This window comes from Furipterus horrens, unplaced genomic scaffold (genome assembly GCF_987537825.1).
Source record: "Furipterus horrens unplaced genomic scaffold, mFurHor1.1.pri manual_scaffold_7, whole genome shotgun sequence".
Taxonomy (NCBI): domain Eukaryota; kingdom Metazoa; phylum Chordata; class Mammalia; order Chiroptera; family Furipteridae; genus Furipterus; species Furipterus horrens.
The window spans coordinates 130246848-130268932 of record NW_028327177.1 but is presented as its reverse complement, the minus strand read 5'-3'; the positions used below and the strand labels follow the sequence as shown (position 1 = coordinate 130268932).

The window sequence follows — 22085 nt, the reverse complement described above, 5'->3', positions numbered from 1 at the left end:
CTAAAACTCACCTATTCTTAAAATAAAGACCATCTCTAAAGAAGAAAGGATTGGAAAAGCATGACAGTATAGTGGGCTTTCTTTATAAATTCCTAAGAAGGAAAGACTTTCCATGGTAATATTATATTATTTTTACATAGTATTTATATTATTAAAGTATATTAATATATCAGTAGATGTATATTTGTGTACCTACATATTTATTTTATAATTAGAAATGGAAATAGAAATTTGATATGGGTTTAAAAAGAATTTCAATGAGATAACATTGAAAAGCCTTTCACATTCTTTAATAACTTCTTTCCCCTAAACATGTCTATTTCAAAACATGCAAGACAAAAAAAAAAAAAAACGTTAGCCCTTAGCAGGCAGTTAGAGAGACTAACCAAAAGCAAAACAAGGGACAAAACTCCTTGATTGAAATTTAATGACAGAAAAGTCAGACTAGATGTGCAATACTTGGTCCTTATTTTGAGAGCTTTTTAGGTAATCATGAGACAGGGCAAGTCAGTTAACACTGCTGCCCCTCCGTTTTCATATCTAGTGGCTCAACGAAGAAGTTCCTTGCAGCTCTAATGTTTTATGAGATCCTAGAACTCTAGGATCTTTGTGAGAGTTTAGAACTCTGATCAGCTTGCCAGGAGTGCCCTGCTCCTGGCAAAAGTTAAAAGAGTCTTCTTCTGTCAGTTAGAAAGAATTAAGCAGGGAATGCTCAGAATACAGAGGACAATGTGGAAAGGAAATTAACACCTAGACTTGGCAGACCAATTAGGAACCAGCAGAAGCAGTGAGAGGAGAGATGGGGAGAACGTGAGTTCTGCAGATAAGCTGAATTGTTCTGCTTTCTTGGATAACAGCAATGTTTAGGGAACAAGTATATCTATTTTGCTCTTAAGTGTTGGGCTATTTCGAATTCTATGTTACAAGTATATCTCATTACCTATAGTAAAAATTGATGGTAATATAAATATTTATTATAAATAGTTGCACATTCGTTTGAAATGACTAGTAAAATGGTGTTATGGTTATGTTTTTAAAGGAAGGGCCCTTATTTTTTAAAGATATGCATTGAAATATTTACCGATGAAATGATACCATGTCTTGGAGTTGACTTTAAGATAATTTGGGGGTGGAGGGAGAGGGTGGGAATCAAACTAAAATAAGATTGGCCATGTGCTGTTAACTGAAGCTAAGTGATGGGAATGTGGGGTTTATTATACCATCCCTCCATTGTAATATGTGTTTGAAGTTTTACACACTAAAAAAAGGCAAAAATAGTTATAGGAATATAAGAGCTAACTTCTTTTCTCAGTTACCAGTACTTGCAAGAATGCTATCCCCTTTGTCTTAGGTCCCACCACTTGTTTGTTTACTCTTCACAACTCTAGTAGAATTGAAGATACTCAGGCTCCAGAATTTAAATAATTCCAAGGTCACAAAGTTAGTAACTGGCAGAGTCTCGATTCGAACTCAATTGGTATGATTCTGGCGCCTGGCCCCATTATCTCAAGTATCTCACTCCAAACATTGAATACAGACATTTTATTTCATCTAAATGATGCAAATTAGCTGGCTATATCACTTGTTCAATCATTAACATTGTTTAATCTAATATTTAGGTTTGATAGTGTGGACAGAGTCTCAAATGTCAGGCTCAATATAATACTGCTGCTATTTAAAACACATTTTAAAACCATGAGATCATATCGCCAATATGCTTCTTAGACCAGGGCCAGTGTGCCCAAATAAATATACATCAAGATGAAAATTCTAGTAGGTTTTCTGGCTCTTCCTCATTTACCAGAGGGTGAACTGAAATATAACATGAACTTGACTTCTCAAAACAATCCTGGGATTTACTGAGGAAGGATCAGAAAGGATGTTCTGCTTCTTGATTTTACTTCTACATTACAGGACAACTCAAACTTTATGTTTCCTAGTAGTAAAAAGTTTAAGACCATTAGAATCTACTTAAACACCTTCAAATAAACAACTTTTTTATTTTATATGGTGTAAAAGAACAGAATTGTTTTGCTTATAAAAAATTTCCCACTGGGCAGCTCTTTCGTATTTTTTCCTATGTGGGAAAATAAATACATATGTAATGTTTTTGTTGGTGCAGAATATAGTAGTTTATAATTACAGGCTTACTTTTAGTAAAAGCAATAAGAAACCACAATGCATTCTAGACTAAAAGTAGACTAAATTATTATAAATATGAAATCACCTGCAGCTACAAAAGACAGCATATTTCTAAAAATGAGGGAATTTCTTATTTTTTCCATTTTACCTCACATAGGGCTGCCAATGCAGAAAAATGAATGATTTTGATGACCGAGTGTTGGCATATCTCAATCCATAAAATCAATTATGAGGCTATCTTTTCCTTTAGGATTAAGAAGGGCGGCAGAGTGTAACACCGAAAATCTAAGAAGTAGGCTGCATTAAAATCACAATTCTTTTTTAAAAAGGTAATGGACTTGAACTTCAGAGTATCTGATTACAAGGAAATGAGAGTCTCCAAAAATATATGCAATAAATAACCAGCTAACAATATATTAATCAGCAAAATTTTTCTTTTTTTTCAGGGGTAAAAAACAGATTAAAACAATGGTGACACTAAGTATTCTAAAAATTCTATCTCTTCTGCATTTAAAAATGTTTAAGTAGATAATTAAAATACTTCAATGAAGAATAAATATCTTTCTAGCTTAAAAGATAGTCTCTTTGTTTTCCCTGTGCATTTCACTGGTTGTCTACTCAAGCTACCATGAATGTGAATTGATTTATAGGTTGTTACCCTTTCATTCATCACATATATTCCAGGAATGAATTATTTATAGTGTGGTGAGAAGTCAGTCTGAAATAAAGAGACAATTCTAATTACTACCTTATCCAGGAATTTAAAAAATATTCGGAGGGGGTATTATTTCTCAATGATGTATATTTAAGCAAATAAAGTTTTCTTTCCTTTGTAAAATATAACTAGAAAGTATGCTTGCACACAAACACACATATGCATACAAAGACATTGATTTTTTAAGGAGGGGGTGAATTTCATTTTGAACCTTCAAATAGAGATTTTCTTTCTATTGTTTCCTATGAAGGGGGGAAAAACACACACCAAGAAAGTCTGTTGCTATCTGCATATGTCAGGTAGTTCCCCATCTCTTTTTTTGGTCTAAGATATGAAGTTCTGTAAAGGCTTTCTTGATAAAAATTCTAGGTGAGGAGTAGGCGGTTAGGTCTGTAATCAAAGGAACTAGTGACTGAAAATCAATTAGATACCCATCATTTCATTCATTCTTAAAAAAAAACAATTTAAGTTACAATTGACATTTAATATTATTTTGTATTAATTTCAGGTGTCCAGCATAGTGTCATTTCAATCAATCTGAGGAGATACTTAGAATAAGATAAATATGACTAAAAAGGAAAGCAAAAATAAGCAACAGTGGGAGTCTGTTTTCCTTCTAATTGTATCCCTGGATCTCCTGCTGGGAAAGGTTGTAAGCAAGGACTCTGCCAATTCTAACATTACGGTTTTGTCTCAAATGTCAGGAATGTTACCAAAAAAAACTCACATATGATGTAGGGGAGAGAACTATTTACCCTCTGAAATTCTTTCCAACATTATTTTATGGTTTGAGTTGCTCATAGTGTCAAACTTGAAGGGTCTACTCATCTCCTTGCTTACTTCCTTTCATTTGGTTTTGGCTTTTCAGCTGGCATTTATATCAACTGTGACAGCCAGCATTTGGCAGTGGGTGAAGTCTTATCTGAAAATCTGCTGGAGGCAGGCTGTGGGAGCTGGTACAACAGGAAGCAGCTCCAGGGATGGCTGTCCTGTGCCAGTTCTCAAACACAGAGGGAGGCATCCCCAAAAGAAAGAGGAGGTAGTCTGTATCGCCCATCTCAGCCCTACAAAGGTTCCCCTCCTGAAGCAGTTTCCTGCAAAGCCCCTGTGCCTGCCAAATGATCACTTTTCTTGAGATAAAGAAATACCTAACTGTGGCCTTCAGGAAGCTGACAGTAAGCAGGGGATGATGGTCAGCTGAGAGAGAAGAGAGATGTGAAACTCCCAGCAGATAGAAAGCTGGAAAGAAGAGGATCTCTCTTCCGGCTAGTGTTCCATTCCCCACATCCAGGCCCTGAGGCTCTACTGAATCAGAAATAAACCTGGAAAAAGACATCTGGGGTACACCCTTATGTATCCTCGTAGGACCTAAGCACTTGTTATGACAGCAGGGTACTATTATTGATGAACTTAACAAAGCCCAGAGCCTCCAATTAAAAGTGAATTTGCATTCATATAACCTGTTAAAGTAGCAAGAGAATGTGTAATATATGTGAGAGGGATTTATATCAAAAAATGGTTAAAATATTGTATATGAGAGCTCCTGTTTTCAGATGCTTTCAGGTGTTAAAAGCTTTTTTTGGTACTCACTTCTCTTAAAACACACACACAAACACGTGCATCATCACCATCCTTATCATACAGAAATTTTAGAATCCCAGTGACAAGGAGTAAATGTGTTCATTCATTCATACCTTCAACAAAACATTACTCAATGTCTGCTATGTTCCAGGCACAAAGTGCTTGGGGCACATTGGTGAAGCCCTCGCAGAGCTTAAGTTTTAATAAATAAGTAAAGTCTATATTATGTTAGAAGGCAATAATAAGTAAATTTTATAATACATTAGAAGGCAACAAATATTATGGAAAACAAAAAGGCAAGGAAGATCTGAAGAATCTGGAATTCCAGGGATGAAGGATCAAGTTGCAGTGTTAAATGGGGTGGTAAAGGTAACCTCATGAAGAAGCTGAGAACTTAGCGATGCTGTAGTAGAGAGAGTTAGCCAACTGGCCATCTGGGGAAAGATATTAGCGTGGACATCTCCTGACTTCTTTCAAGGCACAGGAAACAGCTAAAGCAAAGGGAAACACAATGTATTTAAAGAACAATAGGGTCAATGTGACTAGATAGGAGAAATTGAGGAAGAGAGTGGAGCAGAAAAGATCAGAGAGGCAATGGGTCCAGATCTGTACAGCCTTCTCTGTCATTGTAAGTACTTCAGCTTTTACTCTGATTAAAATGAGGAGCCACTATAGGTTTTGGGTAGAGTTACATGATTTGGCTTATAATTTTTTAAAGATATCCCTAGCTGCCATGTTGATGAGCCTTTTGGAGTAATATAGGCAAGAGATGATAGCTCAGACCAAGTTGGCATCATTGGATGAAATGATAAGAAGTTGGATTGTGGGTATATTTTGAAGATAGCGGCTACGGGATTCCAAATGGATTCTATGTGGTGTGGGAGAGAAATAGAGAAGTCAAGAAAGACTCAGCCAACGAAGAGTTGCTACCTAGTGGAAAAGGCAGTGGGTAAAAGGTGCTTTTGCAGGGAAAGGTCAGAAGTTCAGGTTGGAGCATGCTGAGTTTGAGGCACACTATTAAGACATCCACGTGGAGATGTGGAATAAGCAGTTGGATGTACTAATCTGGAGTTCCAGATGGAGCCCTAGGCTGGAGAGATAAATTTGGGACTTTTGACAGAGATTTGACTTGGGGTGGGGAATACACAATACAGTGTACACATGATGTGTTGTAGAATTGTGCACCTGAACCCTGTGTAATTTCGTTAACCAGTGTCACCCCTACAAATTCAATAAAAAGGAAAAATAAATAAATTTGGGAGTTTTATCATACACATGGAACTTAAAGTAATATGACTAGGTGAGATCACCAAGGCAGTAAGTGTAGATAAGAGAGGAGAAACAAAGACTGAGCTCTGGAGTCCTTTAATTGGTCAGGAAAAAGAGGAAATGGTGAAGAAGACTGAGAAGGAGCAGCTAGTGAGGCTCGGAGAAAACTCCAAGAGACCATGGTGCTCTGGAAGCCATGTGAAGAAGGATGTCCAGAAGGTGTGATCAACTGTACAGTAAATTGACTCTAGGGGTCAAGTGCTGTATACAGTTATCCTGTATACAGCAGTAACTTAAAGTCCCAGATTCCCCTGGGAGTCCCCATCCTGCTAGTCACCATAGAAAGCCTGGGATCCTCCACTGGCTGGTGTCAGTGGATTGAGTGCTGGCCTTTGAACCAGAGGGTTGTGGGTTCAATTTTCAGTCAGGGCACATGCCTGGGTTGTGGGCTGGGTCCTCAGTTGGGGGTGGGTGGGAGGCAACCACACACTGATATTTCTCTCCCTCTCTCCCTCCCTTCCCCTCTCTCTAAAAATAAATAAATAAAATCTTTAAAAAAATAAAAAGGAAAGAAAGTCTGGGATCCCAAGACAGGGTTCTGGTTCCTTTCCTAATCATACCAAAAAAAATAATAAAAATAAAAATGAAGAGTTTTAGTTGCAGGAGTTCATTAGGCCCATCAATTTCAGGGGTTGGTCAAATATTAATGGTTTGAAAGGTAAAGCAAAACATCAGTCATTGATAATAAACATGTATCAAGCACTTAAAAGCAGTCGCTGTTCTAAGCCATTTACATGAATCATCCCGCTTAATCTTCATAATTCTAGGTCCTTTTATCCCCATTTTACAGCTAAGGAAACTGAGACTCAGCGAGGTTAAGGAAATAGTCTAAGGTCACATTGCCAGTGACAGATTTGCTAGCTTCCAAAGCCTTTTAGGCTTCTAACTGCAATGTTAATGTACGGCAAGCACCATTTTTTGCTGTGAATTTTCTTACTAGCCTAATAGCACGGATGAAGTCATATATTATCAAGTGATCTTCAAATACAAGTTGACAGTGATACCGTACAGAGGCCAGACTATTTTAAGTAACCGCTCTTACAAAGTGTACTAGGATACAGCCTTAAAACCGACAAGTCTTTCTGGAAATGAGGCTCAGACATTCAAATATGTTTAACCAGTAAAAGTTCTGATAGAAAGGGGGTTATTTAAGAGTTATTTTAGGCGACTTCTTTTTCATCTGTGTATTCTCGGTACGAACTGCGCCCATCATTTTAAGTGTTGAATAAACATCTGTTGCCTGGATGGATGAATGACTCACCTAGTGGGTCTTTTCGAATGTCGGACGGAGCGTCTCTACAAAAATCCTGACCATTGAAACAAGCCCTGCCCACATTCTTTTGTCATGCACCTGCTTAGGAGCTGAGGCAACCTGCTTCTGATGGGAGACAAAAGGTTCGAGGAACATGTCGCCAAAACGGCCTTTTTGGCAGCGGTACGGCCCAGTTCCATCGAGGCGCCGGTGAAGTCCCGGAGGCGGGGAACCGGCACTGAGCTTGAATGGTGGAACGGCAGTGACAGTGCAGGAATTCCACGCCGGCTGCGGGATTCGTGGACCCGAATGAAGAATGGGAGGGGGCATTGTTCATCTGACACACCCAAAGCCATCCTGCTACAGCCTACGGCTGCGGGTGGGGTGGCGGGAGGCGGTTCCACGCGCAGCGCTCTGCCAAGCTGAGGTTGCACCCGATCAGCCGACCCGGCCCCATGCGCACGCGCATCCCCTCAGCGCCTGCCAGCCGGTAGCGCACGCGCAGTCCCTGCTCGCACGCTCCATCTCTCCCTGCAGGGCCCGGGGCTCCGCCCCCACAGACCACGCCCCGCTCCCGTGCGCCGAACGCTCCATATCCGGGTTCCCGCCGCCGCCGCCGCCGCCGCAGCCACCGCCTCGCTCATTCAGCTTTGCGGGAGTGTTGTGATTCCCGACCAAAATGGCGGCTGTGGGGCGAGTCAATTCCTATGGCTCTTCTCCGCCGGGATTAGCCTCGACTTACACGGGCGGCTCCTTGGTCAACGAGCTAACATCGGGCAACGGTAGCGCTGCAGCAGGCGACGACGAGGACGGGCAGAACCTTTGGTAACGATCCCACCCCTCCCTGGGTCCCTGGTAGCATTCCCGGCCCTGCGGACGCCTCGGGATCCGTGCCCTCCGGAGCTTGGCTCCGGGCCTCAACCCCCGCCCAGGCGCGCCGAGGCCGTATCCATCCCTCCCGCGCTGCGGCCCCGGCTCTCGGCCTCAGCTTGCGCCTTGCTCCCTGTTAGGTCCTGCATCCTCAGCGAGGTCTCCACCCGCTCGCGATCCAAGCTCCCCGCGGGGAAGAACGTACTGCTGCTGGGTAAGTGTTCCCCCCGCCTCGCTCCGCCCCGTCCCGCCCGGCCCCCACCCAGCCAGGGTCCCGTGCGCCCGGCGACTTGCCCGCTCGCTTTGTGCGGACTGCGGACCCTGGCCCCGCCCCGCCTCTCCTCGGCTCGCCGCAAGACTTGTCGCTGACAGCTGGGGGAGAAGGGAACCGGGTCCCCTGCCCCGGGACCTGCTGGGACCTGCCCTTTCCAGAGCTCTTCCTTCCCTGAATGCGGTTAGGCCCTGACAACCTCCCCTGGCAAGGACAGAATACGGTAGCCCATCTGAGGGATTCTAGTGGCTTGGGGTTTACCTAGGAAATAAGGACGTTTTTTCTTTCATAACAAAAATCGGTAGCAGGAGGCTCTTTCTGAAGAGCTTCAGTGCAAATGGCATTCCATTAATATTTAATCGCTGACTCTTTGTATAATTGACAGAGAAGCTAGAAATGAGACCTTGTAGCCGGGATAAATGTTCTTATTTGATTCAGCTTTTTTTCATACAATGGGCTTGTACTGCAGCTGCCTTTTTAACTGGCATTTATAATCCTGAAATTATAAAGGACCTTAGAACACCTTTCTAGTTCAGTCTCTTGGGCTAAATGGATGTAGTAAGAAGAATGGTCTAATGTCTCACTTCTTCTGATTGTTCTGTATAGCCTCTGCTCTCTGGAAGTTAGGTGTTTTTGTTTCTTTACTTATTTGGTGGGTGGGGTAGACGACAGCATGGGACGACAATTCACAGGTTTATATTTAGGCAGGCTTAGTTCCTGAGTCATTTACATGAGATATTTCTCCCCTATTTAAATGTGAGATATTGCAGTTTGGCTTATAGGATGATGGTGAAAATTTTAAACTTTGGTATTGATATCTCAAGACTGTTTTTGCTATGTGCATCTAAAAATAGGAAATAAGCCAAATCTTAGACAAGGTCTGCTTTTAATAGGCAATGTTTAGATAGAAACAAATCACTTATTTTTCATAAACTGCTGCCAAGCTAGAATGTGATTCTTGACATTCTTGAAAGGTACATGGAGCTAGTTGAAAAATTAGTTTACCTTTGTTTTTAATGTGATCGAAAGTACCTCCTGCAAATTAACATGGGTACGGTCATGGCCCTATCACACACTTGCCTGGTGATCCTAAGCAAGTTCCTTTACATCTTTAAAATGGATATTATAGAAGTAATAATGCCTACCAACTAGGGTCAAGTAATGACAGCACAGAGACTTTTTATGGTGGATTTGACTTCCTGGATTAGAAAATAATTTGATCAGCTCTCTCTTTTTAAAAAGTGAATTAGTGCCTACATCAGTAATATTTACAGGGCAAGGATAGATTAGGATCCAAAAGTAAAAAAAATTCCAGAAAATGTGTGAAATTTACTAAACAAGTTACTATTGAGTAGTAAGTTTAAGTGGACTTAAGATGATGAGACATCATTGAAGTCTATTATATTTTAATTACTTTTAAGTTAAATAAGACTTTTCAAATATTGCCATTGTAAAGATAAGATTCCTGAATTTTGTTTTCATTTTATAGGTTCCTCACAGTTATTGCTGTGTATTAGGTATTACTTAGACGGTTCTGTTTGTAGAGAAACAAAAGTGACAGTTTTCTTCATTTCTTGATGTTTCTAATTTGCACTGAGGTTGCACTATATTCTTCTTTTCTTTTTTTTTTACCATACTTTTTAAAAACCTGCTTTTGACACTGGATCAGGTGCTTGTGACTGACTGTATTTAGAGGCCTCAAACTCTTCTATTCCTTCATATTTAGGATAAATTAAATTTCCTTTTTTATGACCTTAATGGTTTGCAGAGCTCCATCTAGTATCAAGTTATACAAGCTTGAAATTAACAATTTTTATTTGAGTACTACTGGGATTTTCATCAGTCCTTTTCAGCTTTGGAAGGAGGTAATAACAGATTTTTATACTGATTATATAAATAGGATTAATTTCCTAAAATATGTCTAAAGATTTCTTAAAGCCATTCTACCATCACATATTATGGCAGAATTCAGTCTATGCTGGTTGAGGGAATAAATATATAAATAGGGATTGTGATTTTCTTTGTTTCGAGTTTAAAGCTGCTAGACAGGAGGATGGTTGGCCCTAATATGCCTTTCATTGGTTATGGTGATTTCTGGAGGCCCATGTTTAAAAACCAAATCTGAGACTATAACAAGGTTTTAATTTCCAGAAACAACTTAGCATAGGAATGATGATCAAAGCTTAATGTAGCCCAGACACAAATTGCAGTTTAACCTTAGCTTGCTTCTGATGGCCTCCTCGCCCATTGCCTGTAGGAGAAAAGGGTCAGGACTAGCATTTTCATATAAATCTTAGTTACTTCCATCCCTTTCCCCCACTCAAATCTGAACGGTAGCTGCCAGCACCAGTTTTTGGATGAGGTAATGAATTTTAGAGACCTTTTAAGTGAGTTTTCCAAGGTCACATCTATAAAGATCCTGTGTTCTGTGACTCTGGCATAGTTTTCCAACTTTATAGAAGTCCCTGCAAGGGAGAGTGCTATGTACTCTTCCTACTGCATAACTTTTTAAAAGGCTATTTTTGAGTACAATTGAAATCCAAATATTTATTGGAATTCCAGGATATAGCTTATTAAGGGACACCACTCTGGCCATGGCATTTGTGTTTAAGCAGTCATTTAACTACCTAAGCCTGATCCCTAGTGAAACCCCAAAACACTGTGACATTAGTGTTTAATTAACCATTGAGAATGAACTTCAGTCAAGTTTATTTTTAACATTAGAGGCAAAACTTCTGCATGTTTTTTTGTGTGTGTGTGCATGTATTTTAAGTAGGATTTAACTCATAAAAATTTGTCCTTTTAGGAAATTTTTTTTGTCTTTACCCTTTATGTTAATTTTTACTACAAAGATTGTAATTATATTTTAATAGCTGCTTTTAAGGGCATTTTCTTCATACCTTGGTTACTTCCCTATATTTTGATAAGAAGACTTCCTAAGGAAAATAATAATAACAAGAACAGCTAATATTCATAGAACAGGTACATGTGCTAGCCAAGTAAGATTGTTCACATACTCTGATTATTCCTGTATCATCAGGAAATGGACACAGAACTGTTAAGTTAATCATGGTAGGGTTACACAGCCAGAAAGAGGCAACGTAAGAATTCTAAATTGTGCGACTGGACCCAGAGTCAGTGTTCTTAACCTATATAGTGGGCTGTCTCCGCAGAGGAAAAGAGCTTTCTTTGTAGGAAACATGAGAGGATATTTAGCAGTTATTAAGGAATTTTATATGAGTCTTCTGATGTATCAGTTTCATTGCAAAAAAAAATCCATTGATTTAAATTGATTGAATTCATTGTCCGCTAAGATACTTATGGAGACTTGGGCCTCAGTATAGTGCCTGGCTTATGGATAAGACATCAGTATAATATCTAATTTGAGGCCAATGCGAGTTATGAAAACTAGTTGGTCCTTTTGTAAATCACGTAAATCTTACCTTTCATATCTGTAAATTAAGATATTTGGATTTAGTGATCTCTAAAGCGTGACTGGTCTGACGATCTTAATTTTTTAAAGAATTCTAAATCTTTTGAGTTACTAAATTTTTTAAAGAAATGTTTTAAAGACATAATTGGATTTACATTAATAAAGTCTTTTCTTGTAGATGTGGGCTGTTTGATTCCACCAGGGGAGAAATCTAGAGCCCCTCTATTTTTCCCTGAAGGTACTAGTCCAGGATAGTGTGCAGCCAAAAAAATCCCACATAGTGCTGAGCATCATCAGGAAGTGTGTTTGAAACAGTCTTCTTTCTTATTCAGGAATGAAACTAGCTTCTATTATGCTTGAACTACTGCAAGTAGGAGACCTCAAGATATTTACAGTGGAACTAGAGATCTGTTCAGAGAAGTAGCTTGTTGAGGAAGTGGATGGTTTTCTATGTGAGGGCTGACTAAAAGAAATGAGATTGTTCAGTCTGAAACTGTAAATCTTGTGAGAAATGGGGATTAAAGACCATCAATGTAGTGTGGTCATTCAGCTGGTGTGAATTCCACATGAGAGAATGTCAGCAAAAGCACTTTGAAAATGCAAAACTGAGAAGAGCCTTGAATTAGAAAAAAGAAAGGACCCAAGTTCAGCATGGGATGCTGTTATTAATAAGCGAGTGACCATGAACTAACCTTTTTGGGCCTTATTTTATTGGTAAAATCAGGGCAGTGGCTGTTAGAAAGACCTTACAGGTTACCTCTTTATTCATTTTTTCATCAAACTTTTATCGGAATATGCTCTGCATAAAATACTTTGCTGAGTCATATGGGGAAAACAGGTCTAAGACTCAGTCCCTGCCCTCCAGCTTATAAACTCCTCTGGGAAAAGACTCAAAGTAGTAAAAATCAAATATGTCAGTATGAAATAATTGGTAAAAAGGTCACATAAGATTTAATTGAAAAGGTTGTATCTGAGTAAAATTTTGCTAAGGAGGAGAAAACACTGTGGGCTGTGGACAAAGGTACGTGATGCAGTAGTTAAAACCTGGTGAAAAGGACCATGGCAGCTCAGGTGTGGTGGAGTCCTTTCCTAAAGTTACCAGGTCTGGGAGCCAGCCCTTCCTCTCATTTGAAGCTGAGGGGTTGTCTAATAGTCTCACCTGCTAAGTGAGACTATTTCATACTTCATGGGATTAAAAGAACTAAAAGAAATTATGTCTAAAACATCTTCATCTCAAAATTGAGACTCATTACATCCTCTTGTTAAGAGAAAAAAATGACAAAGAAATGAAAATGTATGATCCCACCACTTAGAGATAATCAGTGTTCATTTTTTTTTATGCGTATATTTGTTTTTTAAACAAAATAGGCTCATACCTTATATACTGTTTTGAAATCTTTTTTTTTTTTTTTTTTTACTTTATGTCTCAGAGGGATTTCTTTTTATGGCAGTAGATATGGATTTCTCCCTTTCAGTGACTAACACCAATAGCTATACTGTGATAATAATTGATTGGTAGGTTATTATACATTGAATTGCTAGGTCAAAAGTATGCATCTTTAAAGCCTTTCTAGATATTACCAAACAGTCTTCAGGGAGGCTGTACCGTTTACATTCCCTCCATCAGTATGTAAGAGTACTTACTTGTTTGCCTAGCACCATTGCCAAAACTGAGGATATTCACTTTAATCTTTGCCTGTCTGGTAGGTAGGTTAAAAATTGCCATCTTAATTTAAAGATAATTTAATGTAGAATATATACAATCTCTGTAGATTAAGAATTATTGCTTTAGTGTGACTTTGACCTTCTGGAGCGTAGGAACTGTTAATAACCACTGGGATTAGCGTTTATTGGTCTTCGTAAATATTTATTGAATTAAACTCAAGGGTTTTCAGTTCATGTCTAGTCAGTGTGTGAGAGGGAAATGATAAAGGACAAGTTCTTATTTTTTTAATGTAATATGGATTGCTGAATGATGATATTCAAAGGTAGGGTTTTGGCCAACCAATGGGATGTGAACATGTATTATGCCTATTACTTGGGTGTTCTGGTAGGTGTTTTATTATGTGGCATGCTTACTATCTTATAGAAGAGAATTTTGAACCACAGGTTACACAGCTGAGCTACAATTCAGAGTTGGGTTTGTCTTAACTTTCATATGTATAGGCACTCCTTAAATGTTTATCTGCGACCACCAGGAGCAACAACAGCCTCTCCCCACCTTGCCAGCTGAGGCAAGGAGGGGTGCTCTTTGTGAGATGGGAAGCAGACCAAAGCCCCCACCTTGCCTGAGTCATCCAGATAACCTATGGGAGGCCATGCAGAAGGTCTGAGCTCAAAAGTAGTTGCAGAAAAGACCCCTCATGGCTCTAGTCACCAGAGCTTTCAGATAAAATGTTTTATTTTACACTGTGCAAGGCCAAATCAAGTGTGTTGGCTTTACAATGTTGATATCTCAGTTGGACAAAAAGGAATATGGCAGGTTAGAATTCTCTCTGTTTTGATTATCATGATGCTATGAATCATAATGGATCCAGGAGAGGTGTGGAAATGTGAATCAAAGCTCTGCATAGATGCAGGCCTCAGGCACACAAACATGTGCAAAGCAAGGAGAGTACAGTCCTTTAGCCTCCAGGACAACAGGCGAGGAAACTGGGAGAAAAGAGAGGCAGAGTACAGTTGTCCCTCTCTATATCGCGGCCTTACTGTACCGCGGGGTTTTTAAAAATATTATATTTAATTATTTATCGCGGATTTTTCACTATATTGTGGGATTTTGCGGAACTGTATACGTATATTAAAGTTACGTAGGTTTAAGAGTGTAGAATAAATGTAAGGTTCCTACTTCGCGGGGGGTGAGGGCGGGCTAGAACATAATACCTGCAATAAGTGAGGGAATACTGTGCTGCTTAATTTTACCTTTTGTCATGCCTGTTTATCTTTAGCTAGTCAAGACTAGAAGCTGCTCCAGAAATAATGGCAATATCTGTGGTGTTTAGGAGCATTGCTGGATTCAGATCATGACCTTTCTTTTAGCAAATTGCTTAATCTTTCAGACTATTATGTTTACTTTTTAGGATTATCGTGAGGATTATAGGAGACGTTTGTAAAACACTTTAAACAAATGGCATACATTGAAGTGTTCAAGATAGCTATTAATGTATTGCGTACTGAAGTATTTTGCTTTGCTCATCTTCACATGATTAATGTTTTTATGTCTTCTTTTTAAAACCTGTTGACTTCTTATAAAGGAATTTTATTTCTAGTGTATCACTGATCAAGAAGTAATGAGTGATAATAGTCATAGAACTTTAAACCCATCACCATAGAGATTGTCTGGTTTTACCACCTCTATTTAGAAGATGGGGAACAAATAGAAATACCTTACTTTTCCATGTTCACTCAAATAATGGTGACAGTGTTGTAGTTAGAAATTGTGTCTTCTGAATCTTCTCATTTTTAAACTGTTAATCAGATTATCATTTTAAAGTTCATCGACATTACATCCTGTTGTTGAATTAAAAATCTTTTGGGGAGATAAAGCAGTATTATGAGCACACCTTTACTCCTGCTCTGTGTTGGTTACTTTAAGGAGATTACCTTTTGTAGTCAATTTGCTTTTCAAATTTGAGCTAGGAAGAAGTGACAATTGATGGCTGTTACTGTTCTGTGGTAAAACTGAAGTTAAGGTCTTGGATCTTATACCTGACTCACAGAGAGTGACTTATTTGGACAAGGTTCAGAAGAATAATTTGGAATACAGTTTTATTTACTGTGGAGAATTCCACTGTAATCTGATTAACAAATCTTTCCTCCTTTGGTCCATCCACTGGAACAGGGTTTGGCTCCTAGACTGTTTTTGTGTGGCCAGCAAGCTAAGAATGGGGTTTGTTTATTCACATTTTTTAAGAGTTGGGAGAGAAAAAAAAAGGTGAAGATGTGACAGATACCTTATGTGCCCTGCAAAGCCTAAAATATTTACTACCTAGTCCAATACCGAAAAAGTTTCCCAACGCCTGGATGAGGACATGAAAGTAGAATTGGGTCTAATGAAATGTTTTGATTTGTTTTAAAGACATGCCCTCTATGAAAATTTAATATGAAAGTGCAAATTTAGATAAAATATTTAGAGAATAATTTTAACACCATCACTAGAGGGTTCTTTATGTTATAGAAGGACTTTCATCTTTTAATCTGTACCTTTCTGCTGGTGTAAGTGTATGTTTACAGATCATTAACTACTTGGCTGGCACATGTAAAGCTGGCTAGTGTGTCTGTCTCACTGCCAGCTGAAGGCCCAGGAACTGAAGATAAACTTTCTTACGGTTTATGGACAATAGGTATGTGGATTCTCTCATCATTGTTAGAAGCCACACAGATGCCATTGCCCTACTTGCCCCTTTAAAGGTAAATTAATTGCATCCAATGAGGTACATATGTAGCAGTTTTTCTTTTCTTTTACTTCTCAAACTATTAGGTACTATGTGGTTTCCAAATATAACTTGGAATTTAGTGACTTGTATTTTGAATGGTTTGGCCATTCAAGATGATTTTTAAATGTCAATTCCAAATACTGGCATAACTGAATTTTAGCATTTTAAATTATCCTAATTGCATAATAGATTAGAGAGAAGGGCTTATTCATGGTGCACTTTTTAATGTCTTCAAATGTCATTCAGCTTGGGTGTGGCAAGGCAGCTGAGTACCAGTAGCTCAGGCCAGTGACTAGAAAGTTTTCTTATGTTTAGTGAAGGAGATATGTATTATGAGCTTTCACTGTTAATTGATCTGTTACTGATGAGAGGTAGCCACTTGAGTTTTATAAATGTGAATGATGAATTATTTTAATAGGTGGTAGTAAAGGCCTGGACAAGCAATTGCAGGTAAGTTATAGTTATGAAAATAGAGACTGTGGTTGTGAATCAAGATCAATTTTGGTAAAGGATCTTCTATGTTGAGTGAACGTATACCACCCCACCCCGCAAGTCATATGTTGAAATCCTAACCCTCAGTGTGATGGCATTAGGAAGTGGGGCCTTGGATGGATGATTAACTCCCGGGGGTGGAGCCCTCATGAGTGGCATTAGGACCCTTACAAAAGAGACACCAGAGAGCTCTCTCAACCCTTCAGCCACGTGAGGGCACGGTGAGAAGATGGCAGTCTGTAAACCAGGAAGTCAGTCCTCTCTAGACACCAAAAGTGCCAGCGCCTTGGTCTTGGACTTCCCTGACTCCAGAACTGTGAGAACTAAGTGTCTGTCGTTTAAAAGGCACCAAGCCTCTGGTACGTATTTCTGTTGTAGCAGCCCGAAGAGACTCAGACAACTGGGTGTCTGATTTGGGTGAGCAAGCAGACACAACGTCTATTAAGAATAGGATAATGTCATGGTCTGTAAGCGCCTTAAAAGCTAGAACTTTTACTGTTAAGAGACCTTGTCCAAAGAATTAGTTGAATGAAGGGGACAGACTTGACACACAGTATGCTGAAGGAAATGCACAAATACGCTCACACACAAACACAATACTGAAGTGTCTTTAAGTGTGCGACATGCTGTTGGGAGTGACAAAGAAGAGCACTTAACCAGGCTTGCGGAATCAAAGCTTCCTAGAGGACACTGAAGAGACTGAAAGGATAAGGTAGGGTTATTGACCTTTACAGTTTGCCCTGTACTGCAAGAGCAGGAAGAAGATCCCTGAAGGGTTTTTTTTTTTTCCTGACATCTTATGAAAATTCCAAACATACAGAAAAGTAGAAGGAGTTATGCAGTTAATACCCAAACATAGATTCTTCCATTAATACTTAACTGTATTTTCATTATCACATGTCCTGCTATGCAACCTTTTTTTAAAAAAATGCATTTTAAAGTAAATTGCAGCTATCAGTATATTTCCCTGTAAATACTTCCACATGCATTTCATTAACTAGAATGCCCTGATGAAGGGTCTTTAGAGAGGGAGGGGCATGATGAGATTGTTTTAGGAAGATCACTCAGCTACAGGATGGGGAATGGATTAGAGGGTGGTATGAATTTAGTGAATGTTCACTTTTGAGTGGCATGTTTTCATAGTGAGGAGAAGAGAACTGGGAGGAGGCCATGGGTTAAGTGCCTAAAGACATGAAAAGAGAAAATAACAGATAGCAAATAATGTGATTGGAAGATGTGCTTAACCCTGGAGCAAGACTGCATCTTTGCAAATACCTCAGATTAAGATTCCTGGACATAGGAGGGAACAAATGAGACTTTGTTCATTGGCCTTGTAGGCCTTTAATTAAATATGTCTATTTTCAGAGGTCCATACTTGTCATCAAGACAAATCATGTCAGTGTTTATTTAGGTGTAGAAAAAGTGACAGCTACAGAAGATGGTCATTATAGTTGAGGCTTAAAACTTATGAAAGGAAGAAAAAAATAAGCACAAATCCCATTACCCAGAGAGACACACATTTCTGGGAGTGGGAGGGGCATGGAGACCTTCAGGTTGGGACCAGAGGCTCCAAACCCCACAAAGACTTAGGAAAAGAAGAAATAGGCACTTAATATCTGTAAAATATGAATGTTTAATTTTCAGCAAACTATAACTTCCAAATATTATTAGAGGTGAAAAGGGGGAAAGACGAGTTACTAGAAATTTTGTTCCCAAAAAGATTTTGTTTGAATAAGCATAGTGCTTTCAATATCTTGAGAATGTTTTCTGTGCCAAGCATTCTTAGGTATTAGAATATTCTTAGGAATAAAATATTCTTCTGTTTTTGTTTTCTTTCCCCCCTTCCCATTTTTTTGAGAAAAAAGGTAAGTTGCCCTTTTGAGAAGGTTGTCTTGAATTCTCTCTGGGAGGCTTGGATTATTGCCAGGCTTCTACAGTTTTTATGGTTGTGGCCTGGCCTCACTTTCTTCATTTGTGACTAGAGAGGATTTCATTAGAGTTCTTTATAGTCTGTGTATGTTTATGAGATGTTCTCTGTTCTCAGTGTGAACACTCCTGATTTTTACTGTGAAAAATTTCAAAATCACAAGGTGGGAAAAAAATCTCACACTACCATATTTACCACATTACATTTATTTGACAGTATGTTCTTTTTCAGATTGAATGTTGTAACGTTTATCTTACAATGGAACCGCAAGGTGCTGAGTGTTAACAGGCACAACTGTCTTCATCTACAATCTCAGGAGAGAGATTACCAGTAGAGAAAAACAAACTTCATTCCCAGTTTTTAGAGGTACAATTAGGATAGTAACATAACCACCTATTACTCAGTGGCAGCCCGCAGAGAAAAATGTATTAAATCATTTCTCTTTTTCTTCTGAAAATAGCAGTGAGCCCCTGAAAGCAGAAATACTCTTTTCTCTAGTGAATCATAATACAAAAATAATAAACAGTATTGTTTTGATGGCCTTTAAAGATAGCAGCAGTGTTGTATATTGGAAAACATGCTTTGGAGTTAAATTAATGTGAATTCAGATCTTGGTCCTGCCATTTCCTACCTATGAGACTTTGGATAAAGATAGTTAACTTTAACAGTTCTAAGCCTCAATATCCTTATCTTCCTAAAGGGAAGTAATCATTCCTCCTTACAGTTGTGGTTTGTTGGAATTAATGTGAGTTGAATGCATGCAGGAGGCACTCAGTACACGTTTGCGGCTACTTCTGCTCCAGTAGAGCTGGAAGTGGAAGGTATTGATGATTCTGTTTGACGAGAATATGAGGAAAGGGAGGTGAATTACAGTCTTTTAATTTTTTTTTTGGAAACATGTTAACAAATTTGAAATTAATCCTTTTTGGAAATTATTTTATTGATTATGCTGTTATAGTTGTCCCAATTTTCCCCCCTTTGTCCCCCCCAGCACCCCTCCTTCCCTCAGGCAATCCCCCCATTTTTGTTCATGTACATGAGTCATGCATGTAAGTTCTTTAGCTACTCCATTTCCTAGGCTGTACTTTATATCCCCATGGCTGTTCTGTGACTACCAATTTAATCTTAATTCCCTCACCTCTTCATCACCCACTCCCCCAAACCCCCTCCTGTCTGGTAACCATCAAAACACTCTCCGTATCCATGATTCTGTCTCTGTTCCTCTTGTTTGCTTAGTTTGTTTTTTTTAGATTCAATTGTTGATTGAACCTTTGCCATTTTATTCATAGTTTTTATCTTTTTCTTAATAAGCCCCTTTAACATTTTATATAATAATGGTTTGGTGGTGATGAACTCCCTTAGCTTTTTTCTTGTCTGGGAAGCTCTTTATCTGCCCTTCGATTCTAAATGATATCTTTGCTGGATAGAGCAATCTTGGCTAGGTCCCTGCTTTTCATGACTTTGAATATTTCTTGCCAATCATTTCTAGCCTGCAAGGTTTCTTTTGAGAAATCAGCTGACAGCCCTATGGCAACTTCCCTATAGGTAACTAACTGCTTTTCTCACTGCTTTTAAGATTTTTTATCTTTAACTTTTGGCATTTTAATTATGATGTGGCTTTGTGTGGACCTGTTTACGTCCATCTTGTTTGGGACTCTCTGCTTCCTGGCCTTGCATGTCTGTTTCCTTCATCTAATCAGGAAGTTTTTTTCCATTATTTTTCCAAATAGATTTCCAATTTCTTGCTCTTCTTCTTCTTCTGGCACTCCTATAATGCTAATGTTGGTTCCCTTGAAGTTGTCCCAGAGGCTTCATACACTATCCTTGTTTTTTGGATTCTTTTTTCTTCTTGTTGCTCTGCTATGTTGTTTTTTGTTTCCTCGTGTTCCATATCATTGATTTGATCCTTGGCTTCATCCACTGTACTGTCGATTCTTTGTAAATTGTTCATTTCCATTAGTGTATCCTTCATTTCTGCCTGGTTCTTTTTTATACTGTTAAAATACCAAGTTCCTTGAACATTCTTATAACCAGTGTTTTGAACTCTGCATCTGGTAGATTGCTTATCTCTATTTTGTTTAGTTGTTTTTCTGGAGTTTTGATCTGTTCTTTCATTTGGGCCATGCTTCTTTGTCCCCTCATTTTGGCAGCCTCCCTGTGTTTGTTTCTATATATTAGGTAGAGCTGCTATGACTCTGTGTCTTAGTAATGTGGCCTAATGTAGTAGGTGTTCTGTAGGGTGGCACAGCCTCCCCTAGCACCCAAGTTGGGTACTCAAGGTGCACCATTCCTGTGGGCTGAGTACACCTGCCTCTTGTAGTTGAGCCTTGGTTGCTGTTGGCAGATCAATAGGAGGGGTTTACCCAGGCCAGTCAGCTGCAAGGACCAGGTGTGGCCACTGACCACCTACCTCCACCCTCCATGGAGGATCAGCTGTGCAGGGGCAGGGTGGTGGTGCTCTGACAAGATCTGCAGCTGTCGACTGTGTTCACAGGCTCTGGGGTTTCCCAGGTGGTGCAGGTCAGAGTCAGCCACCACCTGTGTTCTGCCCAGGGCCACCCAGCATGAGCTCCAAAGCAGTCTGCAGATGGCTGCTACTTTTGCTAGGCTTGGAGGTTCCCAGGCCCAACCAATCTGTAATTCAAAGCTGGCTGCTGCTAGTGCTGGGCCTGAGGCCACTTAGGTATGGGGCTGGAGGTGGGTCAGTAAATGGGGTGGGACAGAGCCTCCGTTACACGTCAGAGCGGGGCAAACAGTGCAAGCCAGGTTGTTGGAGTCTCCTGCCTGCCAGTTCTGTGGCTCTGTGCGGGGAGGGCTCAAAAAGGCCCAATGTCCTCTGATCGCCTTTCTGTCTAGGAGAGAGTTGTTCCCCAGCTTTCACCCTGATGCCAGACACTTCAGTTCCTCCTCATATGCCACTGGTGCCTTTCAATCTGTTACTCCAGTATTGCTAGAGCTCAGAGGGAGTGCATCTGAATAAGTTTGGCATGGGCCCTTTAAGAGGAACTACCAGGGAGTCCAGTAGTTCTTTTCACCAACTCCAATCCTGCTGTTTTTTACAGCCAGAGGTTATGGGGGTTCTCTTCCTGGCACTGGTATCCTAGTCTGGGGTCCTTGTGTGGGGCTGGGACCCCTTGCTCCCACGATATCCCTCCATCACACTTGGGTGTGGTACCCGCACGTTGCTGTCTCCACGTCTCCTACCTTTGTGTATTGATGTGGTTTCTTTAGTTCCATAGTTGTCAGATTTTCATTCAACTCAGTTTCTGACAGTTCTGAATGATCTTTGGTCTGTAGTTTAGTTGTCAGTTTTTTGATGTGGTTATATGAGGAGGTGAACTGTGTTTATCTACGCCTCCGGAAGTCCCCATTCTTTTTCTTAGGCTTTGTATTTCAAACCCATTAGTACACAAAGTTTTGAAATACTCCCAAAGTGGGTAAGAGGACAAAATTTGTTTTCTTCATTCAGGGATTTGCGAGTCTCATATTAATAATACCTTTGCACATTTTTTTGTTAAGATAAGATTATTAGTGACTGCTCTGTTGGAAGCTTAGGGATATAGATTTTGTTATGGAAGGAGCAGTCAATAGACCCCTTGGTCACAGGCACTCTCCAGGCCTTGGGGCTGCAGCAGTAAAT

General features: G+C 39.6%; 1 protein-coding gene and 1 long non-coding RNA gene across 2 annotated transcripts in view; one reads left to right on the top strand and one right to left on the bottom strand.

Moving 5' to 3' along the window:
• LOC150005227 (uncharacterized) overlaps positions 1–7850 on the bottom strand; it is a 392161-nt gene extending 384311 nt beyond the window's left edge. Inside the window, exon 1 of the long non-coding RNA XR_016512428.1 lies at positions 7029–7850. This is a non-coding gene — a long non-coding RNA (uncharacterized LOC150005227). The remainder of the gene's footprint in view (positions 1–7028) is intronic.
• The window catches only part of DYNC1LI1 (dynein cytoplasmic 1 light intermediate chain 1), a 38280-nt gene continuing 23806 nt past the window's right edge, over positions 7612–22085 (top strand). The window contains exons 1-2 of the mRNA XM_090284437.1: positions 7612–7844; positions 8030–8103. Coding sequence (XP_090140563.1) covers positions 7699–7844; positions 8030–8103 — 220 coding nt within the window. The 5' untranslated portion in view covers positions 7612–7698. The remainder of the gene's footprint in view (positions 7845–8029; positions 8104–22085) is intronic.